Source organism: Panthera uncia, chromosome B4, assembly GCF_023721935.1.
Source record: "Panthera uncia isolate 11264 chromosome B4, Puncia_PCG_1.0, whole genome shotgun sequence".
Taxonomy (NCBI): Eukaryota; Metazoa; Chordata; class Mammalia; order Carnivora; family Felidae; genus Panthera; species Panthera uncia.
In genome coordinates, this window is record NC_064809.1 from 24,875,698 (window position 1) to 24,896,858 (window position 21,161).

The following is a 21,161-nucleotide window of genomic DNA, read 5'->3' on the forward strand; positions in this document are numbered from 1 at the left end:
AAACATCCCAAATTTGAGTAAATACATGGATATACAGAAGTCTTCTCAAAATGTTCCACCCAACAACAGCAGAAGTGCACATGGAACATTGTCCAGGATAGACTATATTTTAGGCCACAAAACCAATCTCATTTTTTTAAAGACTGAAATAATACAAAGTATCTTCTCCAAACACAATGACTGAATGCAAACAGAAAACAACAACAGAAGGAAAACTGGAAAATTCACAAATATGTGGAAATTAAGCCACACACTTGTAAATAACCAATGAGTTAAAGAAGAAATCACATATGTTTCCTACAGAGAAAAAAAAGATCAATAAAATTGACCAATATTTAGCTGGATTGACCAAGAAAAAGAGAGATAAGATTCAAGTAATGTAGATCAGAAATAAAGAAGGGACATAACAACCAATTCTATAGAAATAAAAAAGATTATCAGAGAATGTAATGCACAGTTGTATGCCAATAAATTGAATAACCTAGATGCCATGGATATGTTTCTGAAACTTACCTAATAAGACTGGATCATGAAGAAATAGAAAATCTGAACAGACCTGTAACTAGTCATGAAATTGAAACAGTAATAAAAAAGCTTCCAATAAATAAAAGTCCAGGAATAGATGGTGCTACTGGTGAATTCCACCATTTAAAGAGGAATTGATGATAATCCCCCTCAAACTCTTCCAAAGAATTGAAGAGAAACATTCTCAAACTCAGTGAATGAGGGCAACATGATTCTAATACGAAAGCTAGACAGACACTACACAAAAAGAAAACTGTAGACCAATACTGCTTGTGAATATTGATGCAAAAATTCTCAACAAAATACTAGGAAACCAAATTCAACAGGATTATACACCATGACAAGTGGGATTTATTCCTAGAATGTATGGATGGTTCAACATACAAAAATCAGTAAGTAGAATATACTACATTAAGAGAAGGAAGGTAAAAACCCATGAGTATGTCAATTGATGCATGAAAACCGCTGAACAAAATTGAACACCCTTACATGATTAACACACACACTAACACACACACACACACACACACACACACACACACACACACACACTCTCCAACAAACCAGGAAGAGAAGGAAACTTTTTCAACATAACGAAAGTCACACAGGAAAAACCCATAGCTCACATCATAACCAATGATGAAAGACTGAAAATTTTCCCTCCAAGATCAGGAACAATACAACTATGCCTGCTTTCACCACTTCTATTCGATATAGTACTGGAAGTCCTAGCCAGTTGGAATTCTTAAGTCCAATTAGGCAAGGAAAAGACATTTTAAAATCCAAATTGGAAAGGAATAAAAAATATTATCTCTGTTCACAAATGATATGATCTTATATGTAGAAAGCCTGAAATTCTACAGTAAACTGGTGGAACTAATACCTGAATTCAACATTGTAGGTTACAAAATCAGCATGCAAAAATCAGTTGAGTTTTAATACACTAATAATAAACAATATGAGATGGAAATTCAGAAAATAGTGCCAATTACAATAGCACCTAAAAGAATAAAATACTTACGAATTAATTTGGCCAAAGACTTGTATGCTGAAAACTAGCAAAACACTGCTAAATAAATTAGACACAAATGAATGGAAAAATATCCTGTTCATAGATTGGAAGATTTAATATTGTTAAGATGTCAGTACTACCCATAGTGATCTATAGATTCAATGTAATCCCTATCAAAATCTCAACAATTTTTGCAGAAATAAATAAATTCATCCTAAAATTCATATGGAATCTCAAGGGATCCTAAATCACCAAAATGATCCAGAAAAAGAAAAACAAAGTTGGATTCCTCAGACTTCTTGATTTCAAATTTACTACAAAATTATGGTAATTAAAAGAGCGTGGTACTGACATATAAACAGACATGTAGACCAATGGAATAGGATAGAGATCCAGATATAAACCCTTGGGTATTTTGTCAAATGATTTTTGACAAGGCTTCCAAGACCATTCAATGGGGAAAGGACAGTTTTTCAACAAATAGTATTGTGAAAACTGGATATACACATGCAGAAGAATGAAGTGGACCCTTACTTTCTAATACATTAAAAAAAATTAACTCAGAGGGGTGCCTGGGTAGCTCAGTCAGTTAAGCATCTGACTTCGGCTCAGGTCATAATCTTGTGGCTCGTGGATTGGAGCCTTGCATTGGGCTCTATGCTGACAGCTCAGAGCCTGGAGCCAGCTTCAGATTCTGTGTCTCCCTCTCTCTCTCTGCCCCTCTTCCACTTGCACTCTTTCTCTCTCTCAAAAATAAATAAATATTAAAAATCTTTTAAATTAACTCAGAATGGATTAAGGACCTAAATGTAAGACCTGAACTATAAAAATCCTAGAAGAAAAGAATCCAAAGGACAATGAAGCTAAAGTTATGTGCATGCTGAATTATGGTCTAGAGGCAGTATAATAAAAGTAATCCAGGCACAGGACCCAAATCTATTTCACTTCTTAAAAACAGGGGTACACAAGGGCTTCCAATTCATGAAAGGATGCAGGAAAACGTTACTCCTAACTGTTCTCTATGGCTACTTCTTGTATGAAGCTTTGGGCCTTAGAGAGGGGTGTGACCTTGTGACTAGAAATATGGGTCCCAGTTAGATGTCTGCATCAGTGAATTTTGAGATGGCACAGTTTCTCTTTTTTTAAGTTTATTTATTTATTTTATTTTATTTATTTTGAGAGAGATATAGAGAACAAGCAGTTGAGGGGCAGAGAGAGATGGAGACAGAATGCCAAGCATGTTCCACGCTACTGTCAGTGCAGAGCCTGATGCAGGGCTCGGACTCATGAACCATGAGATTATGACCTGAGCCGAAATGAAGAGTCAAGTTGGATGCTTAACTGACTGAGCCACTCAGCTGTCCTGAGATGGTACCGTTTCTGATGGCAACAAAGTACAGTGTGTGATCCTGGGAGTTCTTGGCTGAGGTGGACATAATGATAAGATCAATTTAATGGATGAGGTTATTAATTTAATAAAGTAACTGATAATTAATAACTCTACTTCCAAAATAAGATAGTTAAGTGGTTTCATAAATAGCTAGTTGTTGGCATGATTTTGTACATATCGGTTTAGAATAGGCTACACCTTTGGTTGTAACTTTCCATTTTGTGTATTACACCTCTGTTAATTCTACCCTTTCCTAGACTAGCAACCTGCATTGCAGCAGTTTTCAGAGTAGGGTCTGAGAAGCAGGGCACATGGAACAGGAGAGCAATAGCAGAGCCAGAGAGGAATCCAGGTGAAAGCAACGGATTTGACCTTACATGGTGGTCCTTCTGGCCATAGTCTAAAGATAAGCTGTTTAATACCCTCACTATTGTTTTTGTGCTTCATGTCCCCACTTGAAAATCTGACGTGCAGAAAAAAATACTTGTAATCCATTTCACTTTAGTCTTTTAGGATTTTAGGAACTGAGGGCCAGATGAGTATACTTTGAACTATTTGGTGACTTAAAAATGACAGCAGACCCCAAATAGGGAGGCAGAACACAAACACGGATTACATTTTAAAAGAGATTTTAGATTTTTTAAAAAACTGCATAGCCTCTTTGGTATATTGTTAGACAACTATACATTCTAGGGCCCAAACATGACCAAATCAAAGCTCATAAACCATGTTTATGGCAGTATTCTTAGCATGTAACTATACCCCTACACATGCCTTCTCCAGGTTCTCTTTGGCTTCCTGATTGGGCATGGGTCATTGGACGGCTGAAGTTAAACAGAGAGTGATGTCAAATTCCTGTCCTGTTTGATCAGCTGTGTTCTGTCACACCTGGAGTCAAGAAATTGGCCTCGTCCACACTCAGTGCTCAACATTCCTGGCTAGAATTGCCAAAGCATGTATTCCAACCTCACAGAAAGGAACTTTTTCTCTTCTCTTTTGAGGAAACATTCTGAAATGTCTCTGATTAGCTTCTCTGTTTAGAGGAGATCCTTAGGCCACTGTTTCAAAATCACTGGAGATTATTTTCTCCAAGATCAAAATTCAGAACCAGATGGTATTTTCTAAACAAGTGGCAAAATGAAGTTTAAAAAGTTACAAGGCCAAATGATCTCATGGATGTATTACTGATTTGGAAGACAAATTGAGTTTTCTTCCTAGTTCTATAATTGGCTTACTACACATTCAGAGTATTTATTCTAAAACGAGACTACCTGTTTCCTATCTAATTCCTAAGTGGTAGTTATAATATAAAATTTTAATATAAATTGCCTTATAAAAATACAAACATATTTAAGCTTTTATTTTTTCTTACTAAAACTTTCTAAAATCAATGAAAAGAAACAGGATTAAGAAAATCAAGTACTATCTTGCAACAATGAAAAAAAAAGAACAACAGAAAAATGCAATGATATTTTAAGAAAGAAAATGATTCTTACACTGGGAAAAGACATGAAAGAGATTAGAAGCGATGTAATGATATATTTTTTATTTGAGTTTCTGTAGTTTTCAATACCTTATTGTTCATGGAGCACAAATTTGAGTTGACTTTCTGCAACAGAGTTTTGCCTCTTAAGAACAAAGAATTTAATGTATGGACTCTTGCCAGACTCAGCTGTTGCGTTCTTTACATTACAAGTTCGTAATACTGAACACCTGTTCAACCACTGTTTTTCTCCAAAAATGTGTTTGATCATTCAGCTTGAAAGGAACAGCTTTTCACTTCCATTTACAAATCTCTCACACTTTTCACAAAGTACTTAATTGTCTGCAACCATACTTGCAGCTCATGAAATTTACCAAATAAACATCACTGTAGACAGAGGTCATTAGGATCTTATTCTTTTTAGCAAACTTAACTGGAAAAAAACAACAACAAACTTTCCTTAAGCCTAACACAAAAAACTCACCGTAAAGTGGTGCACTGTTAAATAAAGTTACTTAGAAAAATATGCAATGAGTTTTTTGTGATTAGTTCACTTTCAGTCAGCCTTCTGTTCTTCAGTTCTTGGTAGACTGAAGAACACTGGGTAGTTTTCTAACAGAAGATGCTTATTTTCTGTCTTATTCTTTCAAGTTTTGTATAGGAGCATAAAGCAGATTCATATTTCACATTCTGATTTTCCAATCATAGAAAGAATGGACAAATAGTTATTAAGCTTGCAAAACATATCTTTTTCACTTGGCACATTTTCCTTATCACTCATAAGCTATCAAAAACTATTTTATGTTGACCTTCTCAAAACAAAGGAAAATTTTATGCCTTCTAATTGAGACACTGGTCTACCAGTGAAAATGTCAATCCTCCTTATTACAAAGATCTCACATTCCATTTGTTCTGTGCATCTAACAGCAACTATAATGCCACTACAATGCAAAATTACATGATGAATCTTTGTTTGTCTCAACGATTCCACAGTTCATTACCAAAGTCTCTGATTCTGGTACTTTGCTGCCTGGCTCACTCACTGATAGGTAGCTTTAAATATTTCTTTATAAGAAAAGATGCAATACATTCACTAGAACTAATTTTCACATCTCATTTTCTTAGCAGATAGATCTGAAAATGTGTTCTCATACACATGCTGTTAAAAATATAAAAAATGGATAACATCTGTTTTGAACAGTTGACATTTCACCACATCCATTCCACATGGACTCATACAGAGTGCACTTAGGTTTCATGGTGCCTGACAGACAGCCGTGGCAGGGACCCTGAGGTTGCCATAACTTGACTGGAGGCTAGGCTTATGCTTTCTTCCCATTTGTGTTGCTCTTAGCTATAATTGACAATGGCTTATTTCTGCAGCATTTCTGTCAGTGCTCTTAATCCAGACAAAGAAGTCCTTTATTTCAAAATGGTGCCAAATCCTATCATTCAGAAGTTAATAAGCCTAAATGACCTACAAAAAAAACATCTTATGCGAAAAAAATGTGGAAATCCTTTCTTACAAAATAAAAGGCAATTTTTCCTAGAAAGTGCAGTCATTAACTTACCTGAATGGGGGGAAGGAGGAGGGAAAAATGGACCAAAATATCTGGCAAGATATCTTCTAGTTCATTATTTTACTGCAAGCTGGATACCCAGCATTTTCAAAAAATGTTTCCTGCCTCTACTTTCCTTCAGAACTTACAATCTTCTTAGAAAACCTAAAAACAGCAGAATATCCAAACTGCTACTTGAAAATGCTAAATTGAATATAATCAAGTGGGATAAGTTTTCGAGGGTGACGTCAAATACAGGAGACCCTAAAAAAGTCCCAACTACACATAACCTCCTTGCATACAGACATTTACAAGTATCTTTACGCATATTATTTCAGCTAATCCAAAAAGGCAGTTGATTATAAAATGCACTATTATTTTACATACCACCAAGGAAAACACTACCCTTTAACCTATGATGCAGTGTGAATTATAAAACACTTCCCTGGGGTACTATGTTTGAATTTCTACCAATAGGTCAGAGGTAACTTTATTTTCTCTCCCTATGTGAAAGAACATTCTAGAAAGGCTCAATTGTTTTGTTTAACCTCATTCTCTATTTTAACACTGGAAACTTAATTGAGTAATGTTACACATTTTTGTTACGATGATATTAAAAAGGCATACAGAATGTAATGTGCACCTCCAAAGGGTTTGGCCAACAGTGCTAAATAATGTTGAATTAATGAAGTTATAGTGAAGATATGCCTAGAGATTAAATTAAATCATTGCTAAGTTTTACTATTATATTAATTATATTGATTTTAACCTTTAATTTTATTATATGCATGTATTGTCACAAAGCTCTTCAAGGCAAAATGAAAATTTAAATGTAAATGCTTAAGAAGTGTAAAGCCAGTCCAATTATTAATATTACAACATATTCCTCTCAGGCATCATTTTATATGCAATGGCTGTCTTTCACACTTACTTCAAGGAAGCCAATGGAAGTAACAGAAGATGTTGTACCTGCTTGGGTATAATACATGGATGAAACAGGGATAACAACTGATTCTGGGGTGCCTGGGTGGCTCAGTCAGTTAAGCAGCATTCCAAGTTACTTAAGTAAATTCCAGTTACTTAACATACAATGTAATGCTAGTTTCAGGTCATGATTTTGTGGTTCCTGATAACATGAGCTCCACATCCAGCTCTGTGCTGCCAGCATAGGGTCCACTTCAGGTCTTCTGACCCCCCCTCCCTCTGCCCCCCCCCCCCCACCTCACACACACATGAGCACTCTCTCCATCTCTCAAAAAGAAACATAAAAAAACCCAAAACTGATTCAATCCTCAGGTTACTATGTCATAGATTAAAAATGGGATCAAAACCAAAACAAAACTTTTTTTGTTCTTGATTTGTGATTCATTTTTGACATAAGCATTGAAAAACCAAAGAGATCAACAATTAATGGATTTGAATTATTAAATTGGTTTAGCATGAAAAGGATTACTCAATAAAATATAAAACATTGTCGAAAACTTACTAAAATAGATACAGCAAGACCCAAATGTCTTAGTGCGGCTTACACTGTATTTCAGAAGTATAAGTGCTTCAAAATTTGAAAATTTGATGATATGCATTTCATTTTCAATTCTTTTGTGACTTTTGAAAAGCACTTTTTTTGTGAATTTTTAATTTTTTAAAATGTTTATTTATTTTCGAGAAAGAGGGAGACAGAGTGTGAGCAGGGTCTGAGCAGGGCAGGGGCAGAGAGAGAGAATGGGAGACACAGAATCCGAAGCAGGTTCCAGGCTCCGAGCTGTCAGTACAGAGCGCCATGCAGGGCTCCGACTCACCAGTCATGAGAACATGGCCTGAGCCAGTCAGATGCCTAACCGACTGAGCCACCCAGGTGACCTATGAAAAGCACGTTTTTTTTTTTAATTTTAACTTTTTAGTTTCTCTCACTGAAGATGGCAAATACTGATGGAAATAAAACGCTAAAGGTAGAATTTTACTTCAAAGTTTCTAAAACTTAGAGAAAGTTAAATAATGAAAATTTCAAGAGATTTTTAAAGCTTCTTTCTTTAAACATACTCTATTATTTAGAGCAGTTTTATGTTCATAGCAAAACTGAGCAAAAGGTACTGAGGTTTCCCATACCCTGTCCACGCACATGCACAGTGCCTCCCATTATCAACATAATCAATGGTACCCACCATAGATTTTTTTTAAATGTCTTTGGCACACCAAAGATATTTTTAAAATACCCCTCTAAAGCGGTACACTAAATGATATATTTTTTAAAGTTTGCAGTATCTACATTTTTCAAGTTCTCAAAGCTTAAGACAGCCCTAAGACTTTTGGGAAATCCCGTATTTTCTGGAGCAATTTTTCTGGGGCTTTTCTTCACAAAGGAACCGCCCAGAAAAATCTTCTTGGAAATGAAATGAAAACTGTATAGACTTGCTTATTGATGTGGGTGGCAGCTGTATTGTGGTGGAACCACAGCACAGGATGTGGGGGCAGAACTGGGGTTCATATTGTACCTCTAGTTATGTGATCTTGAGCAAGTTATTAAATACTCTGATGACTTTCTCCTCAGAAGCAAAAATAATTGGTTGCACAGTTAATTGAGATGATGTATGTGAAAGGCTATAGTTTACACATATAAATAATGATGGTTATGGTGAAAACAGTAGAATGACAGTCTAGTGTGAAAAGAGATAAGTACTATGCAACCTGCTTTACAACATAAATCTGGATGAAGAGTTGAGAGTCCCAGAGGGAAACATCTCTAGGGATGACCGTGTTAACTAAAGTAGAAACTCTCTGGACAAATTCATCTATGGGCCCATACTACTTCTTTTTCTGTTTTTTTGTTATCATCTATTTGTTTATTTTTGAAATCATTTTAAGTTTTTATTTAAATTCCAGTTACTTAACATACAATGTAACGTTAGTTTCAGGTGCAAATTATAGTGATTCAACACTTCCAAAATACAGCGATTCAATGTTAAATTCCAGTTACTTAACATACAATGTAATGTTAGTTTCAGGTGCAAAATATAGTGATTCAACACCTGGTGCTCATACAGCAAGTGCTCTCCTCAATCCCCATCATATCATTTCATTTATTTATTTTTTATCCTGATAAGCGTACTCTTCAATCCCCATCCTCTGTTTTCTCCATCCCCCCGCCCCATCTCCTTTTCGGTAATTATCAGTTTGTTCTGAAGTGTCTGTTTCTTGGTTTGTCTCTATTTTTACTTCGGTCATTTGTTTTATTTCTTAAATTCCAGATGAGTGAGATCATTGGCATTTGTCTTTCCCTGATTCACTTATTTCACTAAGCATTATACTGTCTAGCTCCATCCTTGTTGCAAATGGCAAGGTTTTATTCTTTTTATGGCTGAACAATATTACATTGTGTAAATCTACCACATTTTCTTTATCCATTCATCTATCGATGGACATTTGGTCTGTTTTCAATAGTTTGGCTATTGTAAATAGGGGTGCATGTATCCCTTTGAATTAATGTTTTTGTATTTTGAGGGTAAATACCCAGTAATCTCATTTCTGGATTTTAAGGTTGTTCTATTTTTAATTTTTTGAGGAACATTCATAAAGTTTTCCACAATGGCTGTACCAGTTTGCATTCCCACCCACAGTGCAAAAGGGTTCCTTTTTCTCCACATCCTCACCAGCAACTGCTGTTTCCTGTTTTTGATTTTAGTCATTCTGACAGGTATGAGGTGGTATCTGTTTGTAGTTTTGATTTTCATTTCCCTGATGATGAGTGATGTTGAACATCTTTTCGTGTGTCTGTTGGCCATTTGTATGTCTTAGAGAAATGTCCATATCTTCTGCCCATTTTTTAAATGGATTGTTTGGTTTTTGGGTATTGAGTTATAGCAGTTCTTTATATATTTTAGATACTAAACCTTTATCAGAGATGCCATTTGCAAATATCTTCTCCCAGTTCACAGGTTGCCTTTAAGTTTTATTGATTGTTTCCTTCCTGTGCAGAAACTTTTTATTCTGATGGTCCCAATAGTTTATTTTTGCTTTTATTTCCCTTGCCTCAGGAGATATATCTAGAAAAATGTTGCTACAGCCAATGTCAGAGAGATTACTGCCTGTGCTCTCTTCAAGAATTTTTATGATTTCCTGTCTCACATTTGGTTCTTTAATCCATTTTGAATTTATATTTGTGTACGGTGAAAGTAAGTGGTCCAGTTTTCATTCTTTTGCTTGTGGCTGTCCAGTTTTCCCAACACGATTCGTTGAAGAGACTGTCTTTTTCCCATTGGATATTCATTCCTCCCTTATCAAAGATTAATTGACCTTGTGTCCATGGGTTTATTTTTGGGTTTTCTGTTGTATTCCATTGATCTATGTGTCTATTTTAGTGCCAGTACCATAGTGTTTTAATTACTACCACTTTGTAATATAGCTTGAAATCTGGAATTGTGATACCTCTAGTTTTATTTTTCTTTTTCAAGATTGCTTTGGCTGTTCAAGGTCTTTTGTGGTTCCATACAAATTTTAGGATTGTTTGTTCTAGCTCTGTGAAAAATGTGGTTGGTATTTTGATAGGGATTGCATTAAATGTGTAGACTGCTTTGGATACTATAGACATTTTAACAATATTTGTTCTTCCAACCCATAAGCATAGAATGTCTTCCCATTTCTTTGCATCATCTTGAATTTCTTTCATTAGCATATTATAGTTTTCAGAGTACAGGTCTTTCACCTCTTCGGTTAAGTTTATTCCTAAATATTTTATTATGTTGTAAATGGGATTGTTTTCTTAATTTCACTTTCTGCTGCTTCATCATTAGTGCATAGGAATGCAACAGATTTCTGTACACAGATTTTGTATTCTGTGACCTTACTGAATTCATTTATCAGTTATAGTAATTTTTTGGTGGAGTCTTTAGAGTTTTCTATACAGTAACATGTCATCTGCAAGTAGTGAGAGTTTTACTTCTCCCTTACATACTTGGATGCCTTTTATTCCTTTATGTTGTCTACTTGCTGTGGCTAGGACTTCCAGTACTATGTTGAATAAAAGTGGTGAGAGTGCACATCCTTGTCTTGTTCTGGACCTTAGTGGAAAAGTGCTCAGTGTTTCACCTTTGAGTATGATGTTGGCTGTGGGTTTTTCATATAAGGCCTTTATAATGTTGAGGCCTGTTCCCTTTAGACCTACTTTGCAGAGGGTTTGTATCATGAATGGATATTGTACTTTGTTGAATGCAAAAAAAGCATCTATTGAAATGATAATATGGTTTTTTCTTTTCTCTTATTCATGTGACATATCATGGATCGTTTTGCAAATATTAAACCATGCTTGCATCCCAAGAAAAAAATCCTACTTCATTGTGGTGAATGGTTTTTAAAAATTCATTGTTGGATTCAGTTTGCTAATATTTTATTGTGGATTTTTACATCTATATTCATAAGAGATATTGGCCTGTTGTTCTCTTTTTTTGTGGTGTCTTTTTTTGTGGGGCTATACTTTTTAACTATTTAATGGAAACTATGGATTAAGCCCTGGGAAACTATGCTCAGGTTTCTACCAGTGGATCAGAGGTAACTTTATTTTCTCTCTCTATGTGAAAAGACCATTTTAGAAAAGCTCTAACATTTTTTTTGTTCACTAACCTCATTCTCCTTTAATATTGGAAATTTAATTGCATAAATAAATTTTGATATGGCCATACAACAAAATACTACACAGCCAAGAATTAGACAGGGGTATGAAAAGACATATATAGAGAACAAGAGAGATATTTGCAATCCATTGTTAAGGAAAAAACCCAATCTAACACTAAGTGATGGTTACCCCTGAGTACTGAAATTACAGGTAGTATTTTTCCTTTGCTTTTGTTTTTAATGAAAAAACATTTTTTTTAAATTGTGGGAAAAAACTCATAAAGCTCCTTGTTTTTATTTACTTTCTATATTTTACATAGTAAGCATGTAACCATAGGTAATCATGTAAATCTTGAGGTTTATAGCTCTTTGCAGGGGTTGCCTTAAAAAAACAACCCTCCATTATTTGCATATCTTAGACTTGGGCTATCCAAAACAACAGCCACTAGCTACATGTGGCTATTTAAATTTAAGTTAATTAAGGTTAATTTAAATGATTTAATGAAGTTAAATCTTAATATAATTAAAAACTCAGTTTCTCAGTCATACTAGTCACATTTCAAGTGCTCAATTACCACAGGCGGCTAATGCTTACCATATTTGAAGAGTACATTTTGATCATCATAGAAAGTTCTATTAGACAGAGTGGTCTTAAACCATGGTTTGATTGGTATATGTATAAATTATGAGATGCTATTTTTTTCAGTATTATAAATGTGCTTTCTTCCTTTTGCCTTTCTGAGCACACGGCCTCTTTCATACTCTACCCCTGAGGTATCCTTCTACCTTGGGAAGATGAATTTTGTTTTATAAAGATGCAAGGAAAGAGACCCATGTAATATTCATTCACTTTCTGATCCTAGAAAATAGGATTTTTCAAAAAGAAAAAAGGCTTGCAAATCAGGCTATTTTCTTGAGGAAAGATGTTCTAAATTTCCTTCTTTCTCATTTCAAGGGCCAAAACCAGTATACTACACCAACAGTCTTCAAAATTTTTGCTCACAGATCCAAATACATTTTTGAAAACATATGTATCCTCCTCATCTATTTCAAATTGATATCTAAAAATGTTCATCATAAATTTAATCATAGAAGATATGTTGTCTTACATATATGCCATCAAAATTTTGACTCTGAATATTTAGTTAATTTACTTTATGGATATATCTTCTGTATTACCTAATCAGAAAACCAGTCTTCAGTGTTGAAATAATCAGCCAAATTTTACTTATTGTCAATGAGGAAAAGTCTGACTTCATTTTTTTAAAATTCACATAAGGGTATTAATTCAGATTCTTTTGATATTTTTCTCACTTCTGAATTCAGTGATGATGCTTTATAAGATTAAGGAATAGTGAGAGATTTCCTTCCTTCCTTGCTTCATGCCTCCCTCCCTTTCCTTCCCTTCCCTTTCTTTCCTTCACTTCCCTCTTCCTTCCCTTCCCTTCTCCTTCCCTTCCCTTCCCTTCTCCTTCCCTTCCCTTCTCCTTCCCTTCCCTCTCCTCCTTCTTCCCTTCCATATCTGCTACACACACACCCTCTCCCTCCCTCTCATACCTTTCCTATACTAATCATTCCTTTAGGTGTCTTCTAAACTTCATACTGTCTCCTTCTCTTAACAGCTAAACTTCTAGAAAGAACTATTAATTATCTTTACATCTATTTCTCCCCTTATTTCTTACCCCACTGCCATTTGACTTAAATTCTCTGTTCTCAATTAAAATGTCTATGAACAATGATCACTTATTTTTTCATATTTTTTCATACTTGTTTTGGTTTTCAAAGGTAAATAACCTCCTAGGGGCAAATGATATTATTGAACATGCTCCCCCCTTTCTTGAATTTGTTTCCTTTCTTCGCTTTCTTGTCACCCTCTCTTTTTTTTTAATGTTTATTCATTTTTGAAAGACAGGAACAGAGCACAAGCAGGGGTAGGGCGGAGAGAAAGGGGGACACAGAATCGGAAGCAGGCTCCAGGCTCTGAGCTGTCAGCACAGAGCCCGACGAGGGGCTCGAACTCACGAACCGCGAGATCATGACCTGAGCCAAAGTCGGACGCTCAACCGACTGAGCCACCCAGGCGCCCCAACCCTCTCTTGATTATTACCTATCACTCCTTAGTCTTCTTCTATGACTCCTCTTCTTCATTACCCTTCTTCCCTTATTCCACACCCTCTGCCTGTCCTCTACCCTTCAGACTTCAGCTACCTCTGGTATGTTGATGATTCTCACATATCCATCCATCTCTGGTCCTGAGTCTTCTCCAGATTCACATACTCAAGTGACTGCCCATCTCTATCTAGATGAAAACAAATCTGCCATCTTTTCCTCAAATCATGTTCTCATGTTTTTAAAGTTACTAGTTCTTAGTTGACAAAGTTAAAATATAAAAACAAACAAAAAACCCCTCAAACTCTCTCTTGATCTCCTTCTCGCAGCCAACATCCAATCATACACCAATTTCTGATTCTACTTCACAATTATTTCTTATATTGACTCTTTCTGTTTGCCCACATTGGCACTGTGTTAGGTCAGATTCTAACTGCTTTCACCTGAACCACTGCAATAGCCTAATTAGTCACCCACTCATATTTTCTAATTAACCAATATGCTCACATCACTTCCTTGTTTAAAATTCTTCAAATGTTCATGTTACCTAAATGATAATGCATACAGAAGAGTGTAGTTATTGGTAAGAGTAGTGAGCCAATCGGGGCGCCTGGGTGGCTCAGTTGGTTAAGTGTCTGACTTTGGCTCAGGTCATGATCTCACAGGTTGTGAGTTTGAGCTCCACGTCGGGCTCTGTGCTGAAGGCTCAGAGCCTGGAGCCTGCTTTGGATTCTGTGTCTCCCTCTCTCTCTCTGCCTCTCCCCCACTTGTACTCTGTCTGTCTTTCTCTCTCAAAAATAAACATTAAAAAAAAAAGAGTAGTGAACAAGCAGAGATCGTGCGTCTGTTTTCTATCAGGAGTGATAAGATGGGGGCCGAGGTGTCCTCTTCTTAAGAAAAATTCAAAGACACTCAGGTAGTAGCAGTAGAGAATGTGCAGAGGGCAGGTAAGATTCAACAGAGGTGAACAAGTAGGAACTCTTTACGGAGGCTTGGATCCAGTCTAGGCCCTGGGGCCAAGGGCTAAAAGACAAACATGTTGGGTTATGTCTGACTATGGTTCAGTTTAGGTTGCTAGCACAGGAGACCAGTCAGATATTCCGGACAGATATCCTGGACAGGGGGTGCCTGGGTGGCTCAGTTGGTTGAGCATCTGACTCTTGGCTTCGAGCCTTGCATCGGGCTCCACACTGACAGTGCAGAGCCGGTTTGGGATACTCTCTTTCCCTTTCTCACTGCCTCTCCCCTGCTCTCACTTTGTCTTAAAAAAAAAAAAAATCCTAGGCAGGAATAATAAAAATGAAAATATTAAAATGTCTCTTACAGAATGTCTTTTTACAGCTAGCGATAGATAAATAGGCAGATTTGGAGTTAAAAATCCACAAGAATAAAGGACACAATTTACACATAATAACAGCACTATGTTAATTTTGTATCTATATACACAATGGCATCTCATCGATGAAACAAAATTAAACTGTATATTTAAATAAGATTTTATTTTTTGATGATGATTGAGAATGAACCAGTATCTATAACATCCTTCTCCAGGAAAAGTAAAGACCTTTATTATGTGTTTACCTATTACTTTACACTATGTAACATGTTTTTGGAATCATCTGGTAGTTTAAATTCAGATTGTTACTGTGATTATACTGTCTGCTTTTATTTTACTTTATGTCATTTCTTTATTTTAAAGAAATTCTTTTTTTAAAAACTTTATAAAATTTGAAAGTCATATTATCAACACAAATTTATATTTAACTCAATTCCAGTGAGTTATTTGCTTATTATTGTTTCTATAGCTAATGTTATTCTCCTTCTTAGAGTCTTTTGTTTTGCTGGAAAATAGTCTAAAGTTTTTTATTTTTATTTTTTCAGAGAAGGTTTATGGAGAATAAGCTTCCTGAGTCTTGACATTTCTAAAAGAAAAATGTCTTTATTCTGTTCTTACTCCACACTCACTTGAATGCTAGTTTTTATAGGATATAGAATTCCAGGATAAAAATACCTTCCTCTAAAGACAGTAGAGGATTTGTTCCATTTTCTTTTACAATTTATTGTGAACAATTTTGAGTCTAATACTGGTGTGATCCTTATTCTTATAGAATTTTTTCCTTTCCTCTAATTTCTGGAAACACCGTATTTGAATTTGTGTCTAGGTATAGATAGTTTCCTTTGTATTTTCTGCTTGGCACTAAGTACATCTTCTCAACCTGAAGACTAGAATCTTTCTTCAACTCCTCGATTTACAGATGCTTCCATTTTTTTTAATGATGATTTTTTCTACCCTTCTACTGCTCTTTCCTTTCATGTATTTTCTTGTGCTATTTTCTTTTTACTTTTACTTTACATTATTATTTAGTAGACTTAAACTTGCAGATAACTACTCAGTCATACCTAATATTCGTCTCTTCTATTAAATTTATTGTTTTCTCAAATGTTTTTAATTTCCAAAAGCCTTTGTTAATTTATAAATGTATCTTTTTTTTTTTTTTAATAACAGCCTTTTTAGGTATAGTATTTATTCCCCTTGGGTCATTCGGAGGATCTAAATTTTTTGCTCATTCTGAGGATATAAATTTTTAAAATTTCATGTTATAGTCTGTTCCTTACATTATCTCTGTTTCCTCTGAAGTTAACTCTGCTTTTTAGTACTGGCTTGTCTTAAGTACCATTAGTCTTCCTTAAATATTTGGTGATCCTTAGTTGTTCATATTTATAAGTGAAGGACTGGGCTGATTAGTTCAGGTAACTGATAAGGATATCCTTCAAAGATAGGTAGTGGTATTTCCTCAGTAGGCTCTTCCTTGCTCCTTAAATAGTATTTAAATTCTGCATTTTTTTTTAAATTTTTTTTTTCAACGTTTTTTATTTATTTTTGGGACAGAGAGAGACAGAGCATGAACGGGGGAGGGGCAGAGAGAGAGGGAGACACAGAATCGGAAACAGGCTCCAGGCTCCGAGCCATCAGCCCAGAGCCTGATGCGGGGCTCCAACTCACGGACGGCGAGATCGTGACCCGGCTGAAGTCGGAGGCTTAACCGACTACGCCACCCAGGCGCCCCTAAATTCTGCATTTAAAATTTTTCTTTGGACCTTATAGAATAGGAATTACATTGTGTATCTACTTCTGAAACTTGGGGTTTTTTTTTGTGCAATATGTTTATGAGGTGTGCTGATATTGATGAATCCATTACTGAAATACATTCCTTTTCTACTGCTGCTCTGTATGATACAGTATGACCATAGTATCATCCTGTTGTCCATTTTCCTGTAGGTTGACACTTGAGGTGTTCTTACTTTTATGTCCTTGCTATAAAAAAAATAGTTCTATTGACCAGTTTGTAACAGGTCTCCTTCTATTATTAGTACACACCACAATTCACTTTTTACAAAAGATTATTGCTAGTCACAAATATTTAGGATGATATTCAGAGTCATGTTAGATTTATTACAGGAATAAAATCCTTTAGATAAAAATATTCAACAGAGAAAAACATCTCTAGCAACCAGGAACTGAAAAGGCAATCTCCAAATCTATAGAAAAAAATTTAAGATAATAGAAATAGGCTGAAAAGGGATCTTTAAAGAAAATAATAAAATTTACAAATGAAGAGCTAAAAGACTTCAGAAACTTTCAGTCTTTTTTTTTTTTTTTTTGTCTTGTAAAAATTTTATTTTTCGGCTTTATATACCAGTATTTACTGACAGCTAAGAAAAGTGGAATTCATGAAATTATTTGACTTTTTCAAGGTAACAAAGAACTTAGTGATCTTTCACTGTCATATTTCAGGCTATATAAATAAGATAGAAGCAATTTTATGCTTCTTAAAGTAGCAGGTAAACACAGGCAATTTTCTTATCACCCAAGAGATAAGAACAGTCAACTTTTCTTCCCCTTGATTTTACCTGGGGTACCTTTTTCTTTTTCTTTTTTAACGTTTATTTATTTTTGAGAGAGAGACAGAGTGGGGGAGGAGCAGAAAGAGAGGGAGACACAGAATCTGAGGCAGCTCCAAGCTCTGAGTGGTCAGCACAGCGCCTGATGCGGGGCTTGAACCCACAAGCTGTGAGATCATGACCTGAGCTGAAGTTGGACACTTACCTGAGCCACCCAAGTGCCCCTGGGGTACCTGTTTCAATTGCACCAGCCAGGCAGAAGTTGGTAAGCACTGCCACCTAAGCCTAGTTTGATTTGGCATTTAAAAACCAACCAGGAAAAGGCATTGCTCATATGGCACAAACATTCAGCACTTTTCTACCAGATAAGTTGGACCAAAATTAAGTTGAAAGTAACTAGTGACCTGTGATGACATTATTCAATACAGTATTAGATATTTTAGAATGGGCTGATTTGCAGTCTGTTCTTACCTTAGTGTTTTGGATGCAGGGACAGAGGGCCCATGCTGCACTGGCCTTCACTTCCGGGTGAGGATTCTTCAGGAGGGACCACAACAAACGAACTCCATCTAAGCGATCAATTATCCTATTTGTGAAGCCAAAAACAGAAGCATAAATTTTAATTAATATCTGAAAATGAAAACTTAAATGGCCTTTCTATCCACACAACTCTACTTTTCTCCTTTTAACATTTTGCTTAGATTTTTTTCCCCAAAAGTTTAACAATAGCAGGAATATAACATGCTGCTGAACTGTCAGTGTGGATTTCGGTTTTAAATTCATGACACAGAAAGCAAGCTCCGTGATAATTATGATTCACATAAACTCAAAATCAAGCCATGTAATTTTTTAATTAGCAGTACACAGACTGTTACCTAAATGTCAAAATACTGGTTTCTTTCATATAGTAACATCTATATACTTTCCAAAACAAATATTTATGCCTCAAAACTGTGAAGTTACCTTTTTTATTTGGTCTATGTTTAATTGACTTACCTTACCGTATGACATATTTTAAACTCCTCCAGTCCTAATCTAGCATTAGGAATTAAAATCATTACACCACAGTGCACCCTTTGTTAGGCACGGATAACACGTAACTTGTTTTCCATGTGGTTCCTTCCCAGCAAGACTAACATTGCAGACTGTGTTATAATTACTTAAACACACTGTAATCAAAATATCTTCATGACTAGCTGAAAAATGAATTATCATCAGAGTCATCTCTACACCATCTGTCTTCTGTTTATATATCAATCAGTCCAGGGAGCATAACCTTGCATTAAGGTCCATTGAGTACTTGCAGTTGAGAAGGTGGCCAAACAAAACTTAATATCCTCGACAAACATGGCTTTGTTCGGAAAGATATGTTAAACTCAACGCAGATGAAAAAAGATAAAAAACATCAAAACTCCTTTGATTTTTAATCTCAAGTTGAGTTAAACACATGTAGTATTTAGCCCCAGACAGAATAAATACTACCAGCTTAGAATGCCATTCAAATTCTTTTTTGAAAGTTGACATAAAGACGACTACATTTCTTGATTATCTGAGATGAGTTTGCCAGGGGGAAAAATGTATCACTCCAAAGGGTCCAAGTATGAGATCAGTTTTGCATAACCTTATAAAATAATTGTTAATGCAAGTAGCTTATAGTAAGACATAAATTGTCTCCTTAGAGAATGACTTGTAGTAAGAAAAATGCACATTGAGAAAGTATTTTAACACAAAGTTTAACCTCAGCTTTCTAAACCTAAAGCTTTCTGTCAATAGCTGTCAGTTTTCTGCTGACGGAAAAAGTTTGATTTCTCAACTGGTGGAAAATGTAAAGAGACTGAGCACTTCACAATGAAAGATTTACTTTACAAAGTTAAACAATCTTACTGCTTTACATATACCACTGAAAGCATAATTGTTGCTGATCCTTGGGTCTCTGTATTTATTCACATGCAATTTCTCAATGAACGATAGGTCTGTCCTGCCCTCTTGTAAATGTAGCAGTAAAACTTGCATTAGTAATATTTAACTGTACAGTGCTGGACATAACTTGACATAGAGCAGAAGTCATTTGCATGACACACTTTTCCAGGTTTTTTTTTTAATGTTTATTTATTTTTGAGAGAGAGCTCATGGAGCAGGGGACGGGCAGAGAGGGAGGGAGACAGAGGGTCCGAAGCAGGCTCTGTACTGACAGTGACAGCAGAGAGCCTGATGTGCGGCTTGAACTCACTAACTGTGAGATCATGACCTGAGTCGAAGTCGGATGCCCAGCTGACTGAGCACCCCATGCATCCCCAGGTTTTCTTAAAGGAGGGATTCAGTGTGGGGTCCCCAGGCAAAATTTCACAATTAACTATTAAAATTCACTATTAATTGTAAAGCTAGATCTATTGTCCCCAACCATTACCTGAAGCCTTAGGCAACTCGGTGGCTGCATAGTTGTAAGGGCTGAGGATTGTGACCCCATTAACTGATGCCTTAAAAGACTCAGCACAGCACAGAATAATAACCTTAGATGAGGAAAACATGATTGAATCACATTTGTAAATATAGGAGCTAACAAAGTCAGGGGGTAGCAAACTTCAGGGTTTAACTTTGTCCTTTCCATTTTCCTTATTCTCTGTTTCAAGTTATTTACTGATGACTTTCACTTCACCATAACCCAAGTATCTGCCCCTTACGTCCCTGCTCCTCCTGCCAACACCCTAATTCTGGTCTTTACCACCTCACATCAGGATGGCTATTGTAGTTGCACCCTTGATTTGGGGGCTTCAATTTCTCTCAGGTCCATCCAGCCTATAAATTCCTGTGACATTAATCTTCCTAAGGGAGCTTCTGGAGCTTCTGTAATAGCTCCTGGAGAGCAGGGCCCCAGGGATATTCATTCTGTCCATCACACCACCTAGCATATTCAATAAATGTGTGCACTCCCAGGAGAAACTTTGCAATGGTTTCCTATTGCCTGTATGGTAGCAAAATCTTGATTCCTCACCAAAACCACTAAGATACCTAGGAATAAACCTAACTAAAGAGGTGAAAGGCCTATACTCTGAAAACTATAGAACGCTTATGAAAGAAACTGAAGAGGACACAAAAAAATGAACAAGCATTCCATGTTCATGGACTGGAAGAACATAGTCAAAATGTGCATACTACCCAAAGCAATCTACACATTTAATGCAATCCCTATCAAAATACCACCAGCATCTTTCACAGAGCTAGAACAAACAATCCTAAAATTTGTATAGAACCACGTAAGACCCTGAATTGCCAAAGCAGTCCTGAAAAAGAAAAACAAAACTGGAGGCATCAGGATTCCAGACTTCAAGCTATATTACAAAGCTATACTCATCAGACAGTATGGTACTGGAACAAAAACAGACACATAGATCAATAGAACAGAATAGAGAACCCAGAAATGGACCCACAACTATGTGGTCAACTAATCTTTTTTTTTTAATTTTTTTTAACGTTTATTTATTTTTGAGACAGAGGGAGACAGAGCATGAATGCGGAAGGGTCAGAGAGAGAGGGAGACACAGAATCTGAAACAGGCTCCAGGCTCTGAGCGGTCAG

General features: G+C 35.9%; 1 protein-coding gene across 3 annotated transcripts in view; it reads right to left on the reverse strand.

Moving 5' to 3' along the window:
- ODAD2 (outer dynein arm docking complex subunit 2) overlaps positions 1–21,161 on the reverse strand; it is a 178,692-nt gene that overhangs the window by 62,379 nt on the left and 95,152 nt on the right. For all 3 annotated transcript variants that reach the window (XM_049626936.1, XM_049626937.1, XM_049626938.1), the window contains one exon: positions 18,057–18,171. In XM_049626936.1, the coding sequence (XP_049482893.1) occupies positions 18,057–18,171 (115 nt within the window). The remainder of the gene's footprint in view (positions 1–18,056; positions 18,172–21,161) is intronic.